Below are 15,743 nucleotides of genomic sequence, written 5' to 3' on the forward strand. Positions count from 1 at the left end.
TCTGTCGAATGAAGCGACATGAGCTCGAGGCGCAAGCACGGCAGGGAACGCAATACTCGTTCCCTCTCTAGAGAGAACCGAGGTTACGTGAGTAACCGAGTATCGTTCTCTTACGAGAGGTTCTCTCGTATTGCGTAAGGAACTTACGCTACGGGAACCCTTTGTCAACGCCGTGCGCGCCATGCATCCACACACAACTCCAGGGGGAGGGGACCCGGGGAGTGAAGAGTGGGGAGAGAGGTGGCCAGCAATGCGGGCCAACACATGTACATAAGCACCCGTAGGGAGAAACAGAGCGGCGCAGCCGGTCTGTATATAAAAGCTTTCCCTGAAAGTGCGGCTCGACCAGAAGAGTCAAATCTAATATCCAGCCTGCGAAGAGCAGGGCATGAACATGATTTTAGACTGCAAGAAGTTTAGCCTGCAGGGCGGGAACTTCCAGGTTATAAAACCTAACAAATGTAGACGGGGAGGCCCAGCCTGCTGCCGTACAAATGTCATAAATGGAAATCCCACTGGACCATGCCCACGATGAGGCAACGCCTCTGGTGGAATGAGCCCGTATGCCCAGAGGGCACTGCAGGTCTTTGGACGCGTATGCTGTCGCAATAGCGTCCACTATCCATCTGGATAGCGTCTGTTTCGAGGCGGCGAGACCCTTGGTGTGCCCACCAAACGAAACAAAGAGCTGCTCTGAGAGCCTGAAGGCTGCAGAGCGCGTAATATAAAGCCTTAACGCCCTGACAGGGCAAAGGAGGTTATTATCGACCTCGCTGGCTGCCGGCGGCAGGGCTGAGAGGGAGATAACCTGTGCTCTGAAAGGAGTACCCAACACTTTAGGGACATAGCCATGTCTAGGTTTGAGAATGACTAACGAGTCGTTAGGTCCAAACTCGAGACACGACGCGCTAACTGATAGCGCATGCAAGTCACCCACACGTTTTACTGAGGCGAGGGCCAGCAGAAAAACGGTTTTGAAAGTGAGGTATTAGAGACCCACAGAGTCTAACGGCTCGAAGGGAAAAGCTTTAAGGGCCTCCAGGACCGAAGACAGATCCCATATCGGAACCGAAGGTGGCCGCGGAGGGTTCAGCCTCCTGGCGCCTCGCAGGAAACGGGTAATGAGTTTGTTTCTTCCTAGTGCGCGGCCGCGCGCCGAGTCGGCGAACGCAGCAATCGCCGCAACATACACCTTGAGCGTGGAGGGGGACCTGCCCGCGTCCAAGAGCTCTTGGAGGAAGTTCAGAACCTGTGGAACCCCACAGGACTGAGAGTTCAAACTCTTCCCTGCACACCATTTGTTAAACACTGACCATTTAGACGCATAGAGCCGCCTCGTCGAGGGGGCTCTGGACTGCGAGGTCGTGTTAACTACCCCTTCTGGTAGATCAGCGAATATTCGTTGATTACCCACGCATGCAGAGACCAGCGCTCTGGATGGGGATGCAGAATTGACCCTCGGGCTTGAGAGAGACGGTCTCTCCTCGCCGGAATCGGCCACGGGGCTGTGTCTGACAGGCTCACCAGCTCCGGGAACCAGGGTTGGTTCTCCCAGTGCGGGGCTATGAGGAGCACTGCGCAGCGCGTTTCCCTGATCTTTGCTAATACCTGAGGCAGCATTGAGATCGGGGGGAAAGCGTACAACGGGACACTGGGCCAAACTTGGGCCAGCGCATCCTTGCTCTTCGAAAAGAACCTTTTGCACTGAGCGTTCTCGCTTGTGGCAAAAAGGTCCAATTTCGCTTCGCCGAAGCGGCGCCACAACGTCTGTACCGTCTGGCTGTATAACGCCCATTCCCCTGGGGTAACATTGTCCCTGGACAGTTTGTCCGGGTCGTCGTTCAGGTGCCCGGGCACGTGCGCGGCTCTCAGCGAGCGCAGCGAGCCCTGAGCCCAGACCAAAAGGCGTTCTGTTAGAGCGCGCAGGGCTCTGGATCTGAGTCCGCCCTGGCGGTTCACGTAGGACACCACTGACATGTTGTCTGAGCGAACTAGCACGTGGTGTCCCCGCAAGTATGGGAGAAAATGCTTCAAAGCCATCTCGACCGCTAACATCTCCAGACAGTTTATATGGAGGTTCCGCTCTGGGCCCGACCAGGGGCCGCAGATTGGTCTGCCCCCGTAAAGCGCTCCCCAACCCATGTTGGACGCGTCTGTCGAGACCACTTTGCGGTGTGAGATGACTCCCATTGTCACTCCCTGTCGGTACCATTCGGGCGCTAGCCAGGGCTGCAGGGCTGAGACACAGACCTGAGTCACGCTGACTTGAGCGCTGCCCGAAACCCACGCTCCGCGGGGTATTTTCGATTTCAGCCAGCATTGAAGCGGGCGCATTCGAAGTAAACCCAGCTGTAGGACCGCTGCGGCTGATGCCATATGGCCTAACAGCTTCTGGAAACGTTTCAGAGGGAGGTATCTGCCCTTTTGGAAGGATGCCGCGAGGTGTCGAACACAGCGCGCGCGCTGTTCTGACAGCCTGGCCGTCATCGCCACCGAGTCCAGTTCTATTCCTAGGAAGGAAATTGACTGACTGGGGATAAGTGAGCTCTTGGCCCAGTTCACCGAAAGACCCAGGCTTTCCAGATGACTGAGAAGCGCTATCTTGTGAGAGATGAGTTCCTCTTTTGACTGCGCTAGTCTTTCAGATCGAGAGATATGAACCAGTCCCTCGGGCGAATTAGCGCGAGGATCTGCCTGGTCGTAAGCATTTTGAACGGCCGTCTCATGAGAGCCCTGTTCAAATGTCTCAGATCTAATATGGGTCTGAGCCCACCGTCCTTCTTGGGCACGAGGAAATAACGGCTGTAAAGCCCGCCTCGGTCAGAGAAGGAGGAACTCTCTCTATCGCCTTTTTTTTTTTTTTTTTTTTTTCGTAGCAGCTTCGCTATTTCTGCATGAAGCAGATGGGCTGCTTCTGCGTTCACTTTCATTTCGGTCCGGGCTTGAAAGCGCGGAGGCCGACGACTGAACTGTAGCGAATAGCCCTGTATTACCGTGTCCAGCACCCATGTCGACACACCCGGAATAGCTTTCCATGCATTCGCACTCATAGCTACGGGTCGAATGGCCTCTGAGTCCTGCCCGCTGCATAGCGCGGGACGAGGGAACTGCAGTGGCGGGCGCGCGGTGCGCGCCGAGACAGTGCTGCGAGACGGGGACTCGCTGATAGCAGTGACCGGCCGGATTGCGCTGAGAGAGCGCGCGTGAGTGTTTATAGCAGAGTGTGAACGCAGGGGAGCGGGCACAGGACTCTTTATTAAAACACGGCCGGTGGCAGTGGCGATATCTGAACCCTGAACGTGTGAGACAGAGCGAACAGCGTGTGGTTGTGAGCACTCGTGAGCGGGCACCTTTCCTACACTTAACACTCGAGCGGCAAGTGCGCGCTTTATGTGAGTGTGCTCTGTGGGGTACACAGGGGGAATTGTGCTTGTGTGTAGAAATGAACACTGGGTCGTGGGCATATTTACTACACTCAAACACCGTCGGCGTGAGCCGAATAACCAGAATTAACACTCTTTGCCAGATTTTCTGGGCCGCTGTACGAACAGCGTTTGTGTGCAGGCGAGCGAGTTGTATAACTGACTCATTGGCTGCAATACACACACTTTCTGCGTGTGAGAAGCTGGCCGCGAGCTTGGATCAGCGAACAGCATAAAATTTTTTGCTGCCAGAGCCGGGATCGAACACGGGTCTCTGGTGTGAAAGCCTGTTATTCTGCCACTGAGCCACAGGGGAAGAGTGCATAGGCTATCGGTTCGCTCGAGCATAAGAGAGTGCGGGTCATGTTTTTCGTCGGCGATAGCGTGCAGACGTGCGTGTATTATAACAGGCTCGTTGCTGCAACATTAACATTTTCAGCCGCCTAAACTCAGAGGGGGCTGAGAAACGTATGGGAATTGGAGAATGGCCCGGCCTCAGCGGGGCTACAAACATCTCCCTCCTCATTCCGCCGGTGAGTGAGGCACGCGGGGTGCTGAGCATTACTCGTGACCGTCCGCTCTGACATCCCTGAGAACGGCGCAGTTTGCGCGGGAAGCGGGGCGAGTAGCCGGAGCGTCGTCATGTTTTGCAGGCGAGCGTGTAAGGTAACAGGCTCGTTTACTGCAATATTAATATTTCCAGCCGCCTGAACTTAGAGGGGACTGAGAAATATGTGAGAGAGGCGGAAGCCAAGCCTCGGTGGGACTCGAACGCTCTCTTTCCTCCTATCACCGGCGAGTGACGGACGCGGGGACAGTAGCTTTCTTGTAACGTAAAGAAAACTAACCCCGCGACTGTCAGCTTCTGCAATCCCTTGTGAGCGGCGCAGTCCGCGCGGCTCGAACAGAGGGAGAGAGTGCGGGGAGAGCGAGTAGCCAGAGAGCGTTATCATGTTTGCAGGCGTGCGTGTGCTGTGACAGGCTCGTTTACTGCAATATTAATATTTTCAGCCGCCTGAACTTGGAGGGGACTGAGAAATATGTGAGAAAGGCGGTAGCCAAGCCTCGGTGAGACTCGAACACTCTCTTTTCTCCTATCACCGGCGAGTGACGGACGCGGGGACAGTAGCTTTCTTGTAACGTAAAGAAAACTAACCCCGCGACTGTCAGCTTCTGCAATCCCTTGTGAGCGGCGCAGTCCGCGCGGCTCGAACAGAGGGAGAGAGTGCGGGGAGAGCGAGTAGCCAGAGAGCGTTATCATGTTTGCAGGCGTGCGTGTACTGTAACAGGCTCGTTTACTGCAATATTAATATTTTCAGCCGCCTGAACTTGGAGGGGACTGAGAAATATGTGAGAAAGGCGGTAGCCAAGCCTCGGTGAGACTCGAACACTCTCTTTTCTCCTATCACCGGCGAGTGACGGACGCGGGGACAGTAGCTTTCTTGTAACGTAAAGAAAACTAACCCCGCGACTGTCAGCTTCTGCAATCCCTTGTGAGCGGCGCAGTCTGCGCGGCTCGAACAGAGGGAGAGAGTGCGGGGAGGGCGAGTAGCCAGAGAGCGTTATCCTGTTTGCAGGCGTGCGTGTGCTGTGACAGGCTCGTTTACTGCAGTATAGATATTCCCAGTAGCCTGAACTAGGAGGGGACTGAGAAATATGTTATAGATGGAGGTTAGAACTGCCTTGGCGGGTCTAGAACACTCTTTTCTCCTTTCGCCGGGAGACGGCGGGCGGGGGGGAGGGGGGTAGCTTTCTTGTAACGTAAAGAAAGCTAGCCCCGTGACCGTACGCGTCTGCGATCCCTTGTGAGCGGCACGTTTTGCGCGGCTCGAACAGAGGGAGAGAGCGAGCCCCGTAATCATCCGCATCTCTAACACACCTTGTGAGAGGCGCAGTTGCGCGGCTCGACAGAGGGAGAGAGAGAGCGGGGAGTGGTGCGAGGCATTTGAAACAACGCCTCGTGTAAAGATACATCAGTGAAACACATAATGAGAAAGGATATATCGCCGGATAGCTGAGCTGGCACGGCAGGCTGAAGGCGGCGAAGATTCGTCCGGCTTCCTCAGGCTGTCCTAGGCTGGCTCGTTGCTGGTTTCGACGGCGACGGCTTCTCTCAGAGAGCAGCGATGCGAAGAGCTTCGCTGAAGAGACAGAAATCAGAGAATTAAGCCTCCGAGCCCTGTTTTTATACGCTCTGACGCCGCCCCTTCTGGCGGGCTGTGACGCGCGAGGGCGCGCGCACCCTGATTGGGCGTGACGTCACGCGGGGCTCACTGGTAGGCTTAAGCAGTTGCCGCGCGGCAGCCAATGAGCACGCAGTATTGCCCGCTCTAGCTCTGCTGTGCTGCCTGCTGCACTGCGTTGACAAATTATGAAAAATTAATTAAGGATAATTTTTTGGCTTCAGTATCTCGAGAAAAGATGACTTTTCCCGTAGCGTAAGTTCCTTACGCAATACGAGAGAACCTCTCGTAAGAGAACACTTATAACTTGACTCATGTCGCCTTTGTTTTACACGCTTACTGTATCCAGAACTGGTGTTATGTGCTGTCACATGCTATCTGTCACAATATACGTTGAACTTTTCACTTTGTTTTTTTTACATACCAGCTAATGATTGTCTGTCTATACATACAGTAGTCAACATTTGAAGTGGATCAAAACCTTTCATCAAAGTTAAACATGAATCTTGTCTTAGGACACTGTTTGATGAATTTTTTTTGATCCACTTCAAATGTTGACTACTGGATTTTAACATATTCATGTCAGAAAATGTTCTGAGATGGCCTAATTTATTAATACTGTTCAGCTCTGCACATATGTGCCAATCATGATTGTGATCTCAGATTATTATTACCTTGTTAAGTTTTAATGGAGGACAGCCCAGCCTTCATTAGCATCTCTGCAGCTTTAGTTTCCCTTCTGAGTAACTTGTGCCTCGAAAATGTATTGTATTTTTTGACTGATTATTAGTGTCAGTAATGGTATAATGATCAATATATGAATAATCTGTTGGATGAGCATTCATACTTTACTGTTCACCCAAAAATGAAAATGGTCATTAATTACTCACCCTCATGTCATTCTAAATCTGTATGACTTTATTTTATTGAATGTAAATGCCTGTCTCAGTGTTGTTGTTGATTTTCTCTACACGATATAATTCAAAGGGGTCCAATGTTGTGTAGTTACCAACATTGTTCAAATACCTTCTTTTGTGTTCCACAGAAAAAAAGAAAGCATAGAAAGACATGAGGGTGAGCAGATGATGCAATTTTCATTTTATGTATGAACTAAACCTTTAGGGTGAAAGCATTGTCAGTATGTTAACATTTGGAGATGTCAAAGGAACAAAATGCAAAAACTAAATTATGGTGCATATGCATGTGGAATGGATTCAGCTGAAAGAATGTGACGGAAAACTAAACAAAACCTTGAGGCAGAAAGTTTTGGAGAACTTCAGCTGTAGAGATCACAGACTGATGTGTTGCATTTTTTTTTTTTTTTTTGCATTTATGCATTTGCATTTGTGTATAAAAAAAACTTTTTAACAATAAACGGTGTCCTTTTTGATTGTTTTTGTCTTGTTTTTTTAGTAAGGATAAATATATATTTCTCTGTAGGTTTTGATGAGGATACTTGATTAAATGCAAAAGTACTCAATTGCTTACAAGTATGTACATAATATACTGAAGTATTACCATTCATGCACACAGATTTTATAGGCCTGGTTTCACAGACAGGGCTTAAATTAAACCAGGATTAGTCCTCAGTTCAATTAGTAGCTTTTATAAACATGCCTTAGAAGAAAAAAAACCTTACTGGTGTGTATCTCGAGAAAAAACAATGGCACTGACATATTTTAAGACACGGTAAGTCAGTGCAAGTTGCTTTCAGTTAAAACAGCTCAAACATGCATTTTAGTCTGTGAAACCAGAGGATACTGTATTAAAAGAAGTTAAGTCATTTTTTTAAAAATCCTAAACAGTAAATCAGTTATTTCATAAGGTGGATCCACAAACCAGTGTTGTTATTGTTAACGTTAAATAAAGCTCAAACTAAACCTACTAAAGAAAAAAAAAATTATAGATATATATAAGATGAAAAACTCTGGACTAACTGGAATAAAATACATTTACGCTGAATTATTAAATTACGAATACTGAAATTGGAATTAAATTACAACATATTGAGAAAATGCCAAAAGCAAAAAAAAAAATGCAATGAAAACTGAAAATATAAAAAATAATTCAAATTATTTAGAAATACCATGATGGTATATAAATACTAAAATATGAATGAACCCCTTTTGGAGTGTTGTAAGGGCCATGTACCGCAACAAGCTTTAATCCTACTTGTACTAAATGTCCCATATCTGGGATGTAAAATATCCATCCAAAACAACAAAAAATTATAAACTACACATAAACGGTTTCCAAGTTCATTCAAAAAATGAATTCATTTGTCTTTATTATGAAAAAGAGAACATAGTGTTTGTCACATATGCAAAATGTGAATTTGTTGCTTTCAATGTATTCCGCAGGTAAATGGCCAATATTAAGAGATTGTATATTACTGGAACAATATATTTGCATATAAATGTTGAATAAATAAAACACAAATGGTTTCTACATGTCCCACCAATAATTGCAGACATACTGATATTGTACAGTATGGTCGTACAATATTTATTTATATTTTTGTTAACTGTTACACATTGCGCAACAAAACTACAAGTCTGCAGACACAACTTAATGAAAAAGAAGTTAAAACTACTCGAATCATGTATTTAACTCTACAGAGTTGTCAATTCAGATCTTATATATATATATATATATATATATACACACACAATGTATATGTACATATATTTTACTAAACCGATGTTGAGCTGGGAACCACCGCTGCCCGGTTGATCGCAACAGACTGACAAAACAATCTGTGGGGACAGAAACCTACACATGCAAATATCAACAGTAAAATAATCAACAAGTAAGAATAAAGTAAGAAAAGAAAAAGGACAGAAAAACAAAACGTCATTGAATTTTGACCACAGACCAGCCCTGCAGTAGGAATGCAGTGAGATAAATACACACATTATTCTTAGAAACCTGCAACACAGAGAATTTAAAATCGTTGAGGGAAAATGAAATCCATCCTTTCTTGATGTGGGGTTGGTTAAAAGCAGCCCCTGACAGACGGCAGGGGTGAAGGGGACTGACCGTTACCAAATCTCATCAGTTACAGTTTGTGAAAAGCCAGGGAGGGGAGGGGAGGGGGCAGCAGATTTTTGAATGTTTTTGGTAGTGCGGCTACATACAGTACAACTTGGGTAACTTTAATTGTTGCCTGTTTCACACTCTCTTTTATTCGTTCTATTCTCCATATTCACTCTTTGCTCCATAACAAATGATCTATTCCCCTTTCTTTCTCCTATTGTGGGGGCTCTTGCTCCAAGATCCATGGGCCGAGGTGAGGGGGGGGGGGGTCGAGGTTGAGGGGGTCTCAGCAGCAGCCTCCAGATGCAGGCTTCACCGGAGTGCTCTGGATCTTCACGTTAGACTTCTCAGAACCTCCAGCGGTGGCTCCGGGGCCCATTCTCTTCTTGATCTCAGCAGCCATGGTCATGAAGGCCTGCTCCACATTAGTAGCATTCTTAGCGCTAGTTTCCAAGAAAGGAATGCTAAGGGAATCAGCAAATTCCTAGAGATAAACCAAGTAGTTATTTCTGTTAGAACATTGGAAAAGTGAACAACTGGAAGTCTTATGTGCATATAGGCTCTGCTCCAAAACCTAGAGAGCTGCATATGTAGGCAGAAACTTAAGGCACACTCCCGACCATCATTGTGCAGCATCATTAGCCAACTATGGTACTTGTACTGAGGGGAAGCACCGTCGAGAAGCAAGCAGAGAAAAACTATTTGAGCTTTGGGGTTAGACAAGTCTTAATGAACTCGTTTTTGTGAAAATCTCAAAATTCGCATATGGTAATAATTTTTTTCAACTGCTTACACACAAAATCCTTACTTGTCACAATTTCTGAAACCTGACACTCAAACACCATAACCCACACACCAAATCTGCAAAACCATACACCAATTCTTGGCCTTCAACTCAGTTTTCAATTTCATAAAACACTTTTTGCAAACCACAACACACAATTCTCTATGTAACACAAAAATCTAACAGGAAGTATCTTGACTTCCTTTCTCAAACACAACCTATCAAAATGCCACACTAATTCATCAGTGCATCACACTAACTCCTCACATGTGCAAACACTTGCTTTACTTAACACCAACCAATCATGGCTTTAGAATAGGCCTATAAATAGGCCAAAGGTCGAGTTATAGGTTTTTCGGACTGTGTAATACTGTATTCACAACCACAAACGCTTACAGTAAAAAGAAAAAGAAAAAAAGGTGGGTTCAATCTTGCTTTCGTGTTTACCATGATTTTTTTTAAACATCTCTCTGCCAATTACTTTCAATCTTCTACAGAAATGTACATAAAAGCTCATGAAAGAAGAGCTTTAAGTTTCGAATAACTGTGTATATGATATCCAAAATATAATATTATGGCAAAGGTGTTTGCAACTTAAGACAAATGTTGCTTTTGAGATGTGTTAGAGTGTTTAAGCAGTTGAAAAATACTGTAATCGTTAGTGTGTGGGGGTTTTTTTTCATAAAAATGTAATATTTCATATGCATGTTAGTGGTGTAGTTGAGGTACTTTGCTGTAAAAAGGTACTTCATATCCCCCAAAACACAGCATAAACATATAGAGAGGTAAATAAAAACACTATATATCATTTGTATTATTTAAAATCTATACGCTCTATAAATGTTACCAAGAGTGTAAACAAGGAATAAGGAGAATAGTAATAAATATGAGTGCATTCTATGCATTTTTATGCTTATTACAACATCAAGTTGTTAGCGTAGCAAGACGATAAGACTTAAGTCTATTGAAATCAGGAGTCTCCAATGAACTGCGTTGTTGCCCAAGTACACAATTCCAAATTAGTCAGTTATGAGTTCTTGTTTTAGTTAGAAGGCAGCTTGCTATGTAGGGGGTAGACAGCCAGGTAGCTCACTAGGATTGGAACAGAGTCGTAATAATATTGGAATAAATGGAGTAATATGGAGAATAGCAATATTACCTTTGCTGTTGTGTAGTCCACCACTTTTTTTGTTGTTAAGTCACACTTGTTGCCAACCAATAACTTGTTAACATTTTCACTGGCATAGCGGTCAATCTCCTGTAGCCACTGTTTAACATTATTGAAGGACTCCTGAGAGAAATGGAAAAAAACATTAAAACAAATACAGTGGAGCAGAAGTAAAACCAGTTTTGTTTCAAGGCATTTCCACAGGTGTTTGAAGTAAAATTAGGACACTTGCTTAAGGTTTGGACGAGCTCACCTGATCTGTAACATCATAGACTACAATAATGCCATGTGCTCCTCTGTAGTAGCTGGATGTGATTGTGCGAAACCTCTCCTGTCCTGCTGTATCCCACTGTAAGGGAGAAGGAATCATATGACACCAGAATCAAACACAAAAATAGGCTCTCAAAATATTATTTTAGCTATAGTAGCAATAGTGGCAAAGATTTCACAAATTGATTTGATTCTCTTAACTAATGCTGTAAACTATATAGACCTATTTAGAGAACCCAGTTGGTGCATTACCGTACTATAATATTAAATGTTAAAATTAACAAAAACTATTAAATTCATTTGCCACTTAGCCTATTTTTTTTTAGATATGATCATAAAGACTAATAAAAAATGTGAAGTTGTATACAAACATTTTAATTACACAAAGCAATTTTAAATTTAAATTTCTTAGTGATACAATGTTTTCTACTCTAATTTATTGTGGAAATATAAAAATATAAGCTTGTTTTCCTGACAGACTCACTCAAACATACATTAAATTAACAGGCTAAGTACAAATATAATGGATATGTAATCGATTGCATACATTTAACAACATTTTCTAGAGCTATAGCTATTTTTCTGTAGCTTGTGTTATGTTGCCGACAAGCTATTTCACTTTATGTGGTTAAAACACTGAGCAGTTACATGGGGACATCACAACATTTCAGTAGGTTGTAATGTTTCTTTCATGCTTATTTGTTCATATTTTGTGCTATAACTAGTAGCAAAGAGGAAGAGATGATCAGTTCGTGTGCACTCACTCTGCTGCTTGAAATGAGGCGCTACAGCGATCTGTCACGTCATATTAAAGTGTGTAAAAAATTACATTTATTGTTTGAATTTCATGATAAAATTACCAGAAATTCATAGCTGAGACTTTGTTTCTAATTAACAAAGCACAAAGTTATTGCTATTATATGTTGTGTAGTGAAGTTTTCTTCGTGCATTAACAGAAAACAGAATAGAATAAAAGATCAGTTCTTGCGATTTAAGAATTGATATTGGTTCATCAAAATGAGATAGGCTAAAATTGAATAATCAATATCATCAACCCAGCCCTATTCATAGTTAGCAGAGAAAAGTCCTTCTCGGGCATAATTTACATCACAAGATCAAGGGAAATGAGATTCTGAGATTATGTGACCACTTTAAACATGGCATAATCTCTCTCTGATGTTGTCCCAAAATATTTAAAATGATACCACTAAACACTAAGTGTTCACTTTTCTTCAATCACATGCTTAAATATTCAGCTCATGTCTTATTCACAACCATTCATTTCATTAAAGGATATAAAGGAACTTACGATTTGAAGTTTGATGGTCTTTCCGTCTAATTCTATAGTTCTTATTTTAAAGTCCACACCAATAGTGCTAATGTAGCTTTCTGTGTATGTGTCATCCTGAAAAAAGTCAAATAACAGGTGAATTAGATATTTCAGTAGTCACATCTATTTTGTTCAGTTCAATTTAATTCACTATAAAATGTGATATAACATTCTCTTATTAATATTATATAAATTAAATCATTTTTATTATTAAACCTCTGCCACTTCTGACCAGAAATACTAATGTAGATTCAAGCAAAAATGACAGAAACCACAACACTAGGGAAACGTATAGTCTACTTACTGCAAATCGGAGAAGAAGGCAAGACTTTCCAACACCAGAGTCACCAATCAAGAGCAGCTTGAATAAATAGTCACTAGAAGAGAAATAGCGACAAAACTTTAGACCATCAATATTTGACAGTGCATTTGTCTGAAATATTCACTATTTTCTATGTCAATAATATATTTTAAAATATAATTGATTCTTGTGACGGCAAAGCTGAATTTTCAGCATCATTCCTTCAGGCTTCAGTGTCACATGATTCTTAAGAAATCATTCTAATATGCTGATTTGCTGCTAAAAAACAAACATTTTATTATCAATGTTGAAAACAGTTGTGCTGCTTAATATTTTTGGAAACCTTGATACTTTGTCACGATTCTTTGATGAATATAAAGTTCAAAAGAACAGGATTTATTTGAAATAGAAATCTTTTGTAACATTATAAATGTCTTTTCTGTCACTTTTGAGCACTTTGTATCCTTGAATAAAAGTATTAATATAAAAAAAATTAAGTCTTACTGACCCCAAACATTTGAACGGTAGTGTAACCATTATACTGATGCAAACAGTATGGCGTACATCTCAAAAGCCATGCATGAAACCAACTGTTGCTTTCTTTCGCTGTACATTTCGCATTGTTTATTTTCTAGGCATTCATAAGCAATGAGCTCATTAAAATCCCCCTGCAACATGTGAAATAGGTCAAACTTATTGTTGACAACTGATGGAGCTCAGCTGAAAATGCAGTAAATCAGACACTGGACCACTTGTGCATGCAAAAAATAAAATGTTTGTTTAACAGAGACAATGTGCTTGAGGACCTCTGAGGTCGGGAAACTTGAGTAAGCTGATTAAGCATTCCACAGAGAGGGATTTTTGCCCGTTGTGCTAAATCCTCTGGCCCTATTCAACATGGCCTAGTAAGAAAAGTCCATAGGAAGGAAATTCAGCAGATCGGCCTGGTCAAGAGACCAGCTCATTGGCGACTCAGCAGAACAGTCTGATGTTTTCCTCTCTACCCTTCCGCTGAATTCAAGTCATGCTCTCCTTGTTAGGTTGACTGCAACAAACGATCCTGTGTAGGGAGCCACTACACAAAAAACTGCATGTAAAGACCCTCTGTTTGCGAACTGCAATACTTTCTGATTTCTATCAAACAGAATAAGTAGGTGTAGCAAAAGTTCCTTTACAGTTAATTATGGATGCAAAATATTTAGTTTAAATATGACTATAATAACAAACTTTTTTCACCAACAATGAGAGACAGTATTAGGAAAGACAAAGAGGTGTGCATTTTAAAAGTGTATCATGCAGATCTGAAATTCTGCATTAAGTCCTACAATTGAGCTGAACGTTAAAAACTTGTGTCAGAAAAGACAGATAATATGCACGAAGTCCTACTTGCTAACTATCTTTATTTAATCACAATTCATGTAATCTTAGGAAGCCACAATCAAATCTGTGAGCACTTTAGCATTGAATCTTCGATACGATTCGAGAAGAACCGAAAGAGAAACTACAAATGAGTGTTAAACAAGCACCATTGTAATAGCTAGGCTATTAACTATGACAGAACATATTTCACTCCTATTCTGCCCGTGTAAAATTCATGCAACAGCTGACATGAAGTCTGTTAAGCAACTGAGTTGCTTAACACTCACACTAGTGATGGTTATAATAGACCGTGTAGCTTGTCATTTGGCATGTGACCTACACATGACTACCTTGCAAAAGGAAGGGCTGGGCACTTCAGTTCCTTTAGACATACTTCACATCTGCACATTCATTCATTTGGACAGGAGTATAGAAACCTTACAATTCAGTGCCAATGAACACAGGAAACATAGAATCAATGACAAAACACATTTTAAGATTATGTAAACCAGTACAAATAAGGAAATAAAGATAGCACAAATCAGACTGGTGTTGTGGAAATGTGTCTATTAAATCCTACTAAACAATTTTTTATTTCGAAGAACCAGATATAGAAACCCTGTTACTGTTATGTTTTAGTTTAGTGTCAAAGTGTGGAGTAGCCTACTTATACACCTGTGATTACATTTTTGTGTTAAACAACAAGCCACGTGATTGTATTTCTGTGTAGGAACTCCAGGTGATAAAAAAGCATTAATAAAAAGACAAATAATTACATCCAGACTACTTTAAATGCTGTATTAACAAATAAATAAACTCGACAGACTCTGATAACTCATTAGTAATTTACAAGTCCACATTCCTGACATTGACAAAAAAAAATGGCTACTAAATCAAAAACCCCTTTCTGATCAAATTGGAGATCAGCAACAGGTTACTAAAAATGTTAACGATATTTAAGTCATTTAACGTTACCCACTTTGCCGGCTCGTCAAAATGTTTAAAAAGTAAATGAAATGCTACCCGAGACGTTAGCTTACATCAGCTAGCCTTCATAATACTTTCTACTGATGCCTGACAGCTAAAATCGGCTTTAACGAGTGGAAATTTAAACATCACAATGTAAGAAATGGTAAAGGTGCGGCATGACTAACTAATGAGCTCTAACGTTACTTGTCATAAATGTAACGCGGATGGATATTTAACTTGGCTGAGCTCCGCTATACAACAGCCGTTTAATTACAAAAGTTTTGACTCGATGTGAGAAAGCGATGTGTTAAAAATGCTTGTCTTGCAAATCACGAAGCTTTCGGGTTTTGACCGGTGAAGTATATCAAATAACGTTACCGTGATATTCTTTACTGGTAAGATTGATCACACAGCTAGTCATCATTGCTGCTGCCTGTCAAAAGTAGCTACAGGTAAATTATAAGCACAGTAACGACAAACAAGCCGTGTAAAAACTCCTTCACTTACTATTCGGGATTCATCGTGGACTGGACACTGTGAAAACGTCTGTCTTCTAACAAAAAAAACTCCGCGGCGTGAAGAGACTAGAAACAATAACCTTTCTCCCGATTAAAAAGTAACTAGCTGGCTAGCTGCTGCCGCAAAGTCTAGTCGGTTGAAACCCAAAATGGCTGACTCTTCAACCAGGAAATAGGAACTCCTTAAAGAGATTGCGTAGGCTATGTCGTCATCAGAACGTGTGCGGAAGTTGTAGTTCAATTCAGATAACACCTGGACCGTGCTAAAGGAAGATGTCTGTATAAAGGACTACAATACCCACATCTATTTATCAAACCTTCAAGATGAGTTCATAGAGACTTGAATCGTTCATGCTTAGGACTGGCGAAATCCTGCCCCCTATCATAAGGGGTAGAAAATTAC

The 15,743-nt window shown here is 42.6% G+C and overlaps 1 protein-coding gene across 1 annotated transcript; it reads right to left on the minus strand.

Annotated features, from left to right (window-relative positions):
• Nucleotides 1–8,460: 8,460 nt before the first annotated feature.
• On the minus strand, nucleotides 8,461–15,500 carry rab1ab (RAB1A, member RAS oncogene family b). Its single transcript, XM_079855575.1, has 6 exons — nucleotides 15,330–15,500; nucleotides 12,498–12,570; nucleotides 12,173–12,268; nucleotides 10,847–10,942; nucleotides 10,585–10,716; nucleotides 8,461–9,125 (listed from the first exon to the last, which is right to left on the minus strand). The coding sequence occupies exons 1-6, from the start codon at nucleotides 15,341–15,343 to the stop codon at nucleotides 8,928–8,930; spliced, it is 609 nt and encodes a 202-aa protein (XP_079711701.1). The 5' UTR covers nucleotides 15,344–15,500; the 3' UTR covers nucleotides 8,461–8,927.
• Between the last annotated feature and the right edge of the window lie 243 nt (nucleotides 15,501–15,743).

The sequence above is a fragment of the Squalius cephalus genome (genome assembly GCF_949319135.1).
Source record: "Squalius cephalus genome assembly, chromosome: 21".
Classification (NCBI taxonomy): Eukaryota; Metazoa; Chordata; class Actinopteri; order Cypriniformes; family Leuciscidae; genus Squalius; species Squalius cephalus.

Coding starts and splice junctions, on each gene's coding strand:
- rab1ab (XM_079855575.1), bottom strand. Junction 12,269..12,497: donor GCCTTCTTCTCCGATTTGCA/GTAAGTAGACTA, acceptor GACTTTTTTCAG/GATGACACATACACAGAAAG. Junction 10,717..10,846: donor TCTATGATGTTACAGATCAG/GTGAGCTCGTCC, acceptor CATTTCTCTCAG/GAGTCCTTCAATAATGTTAA.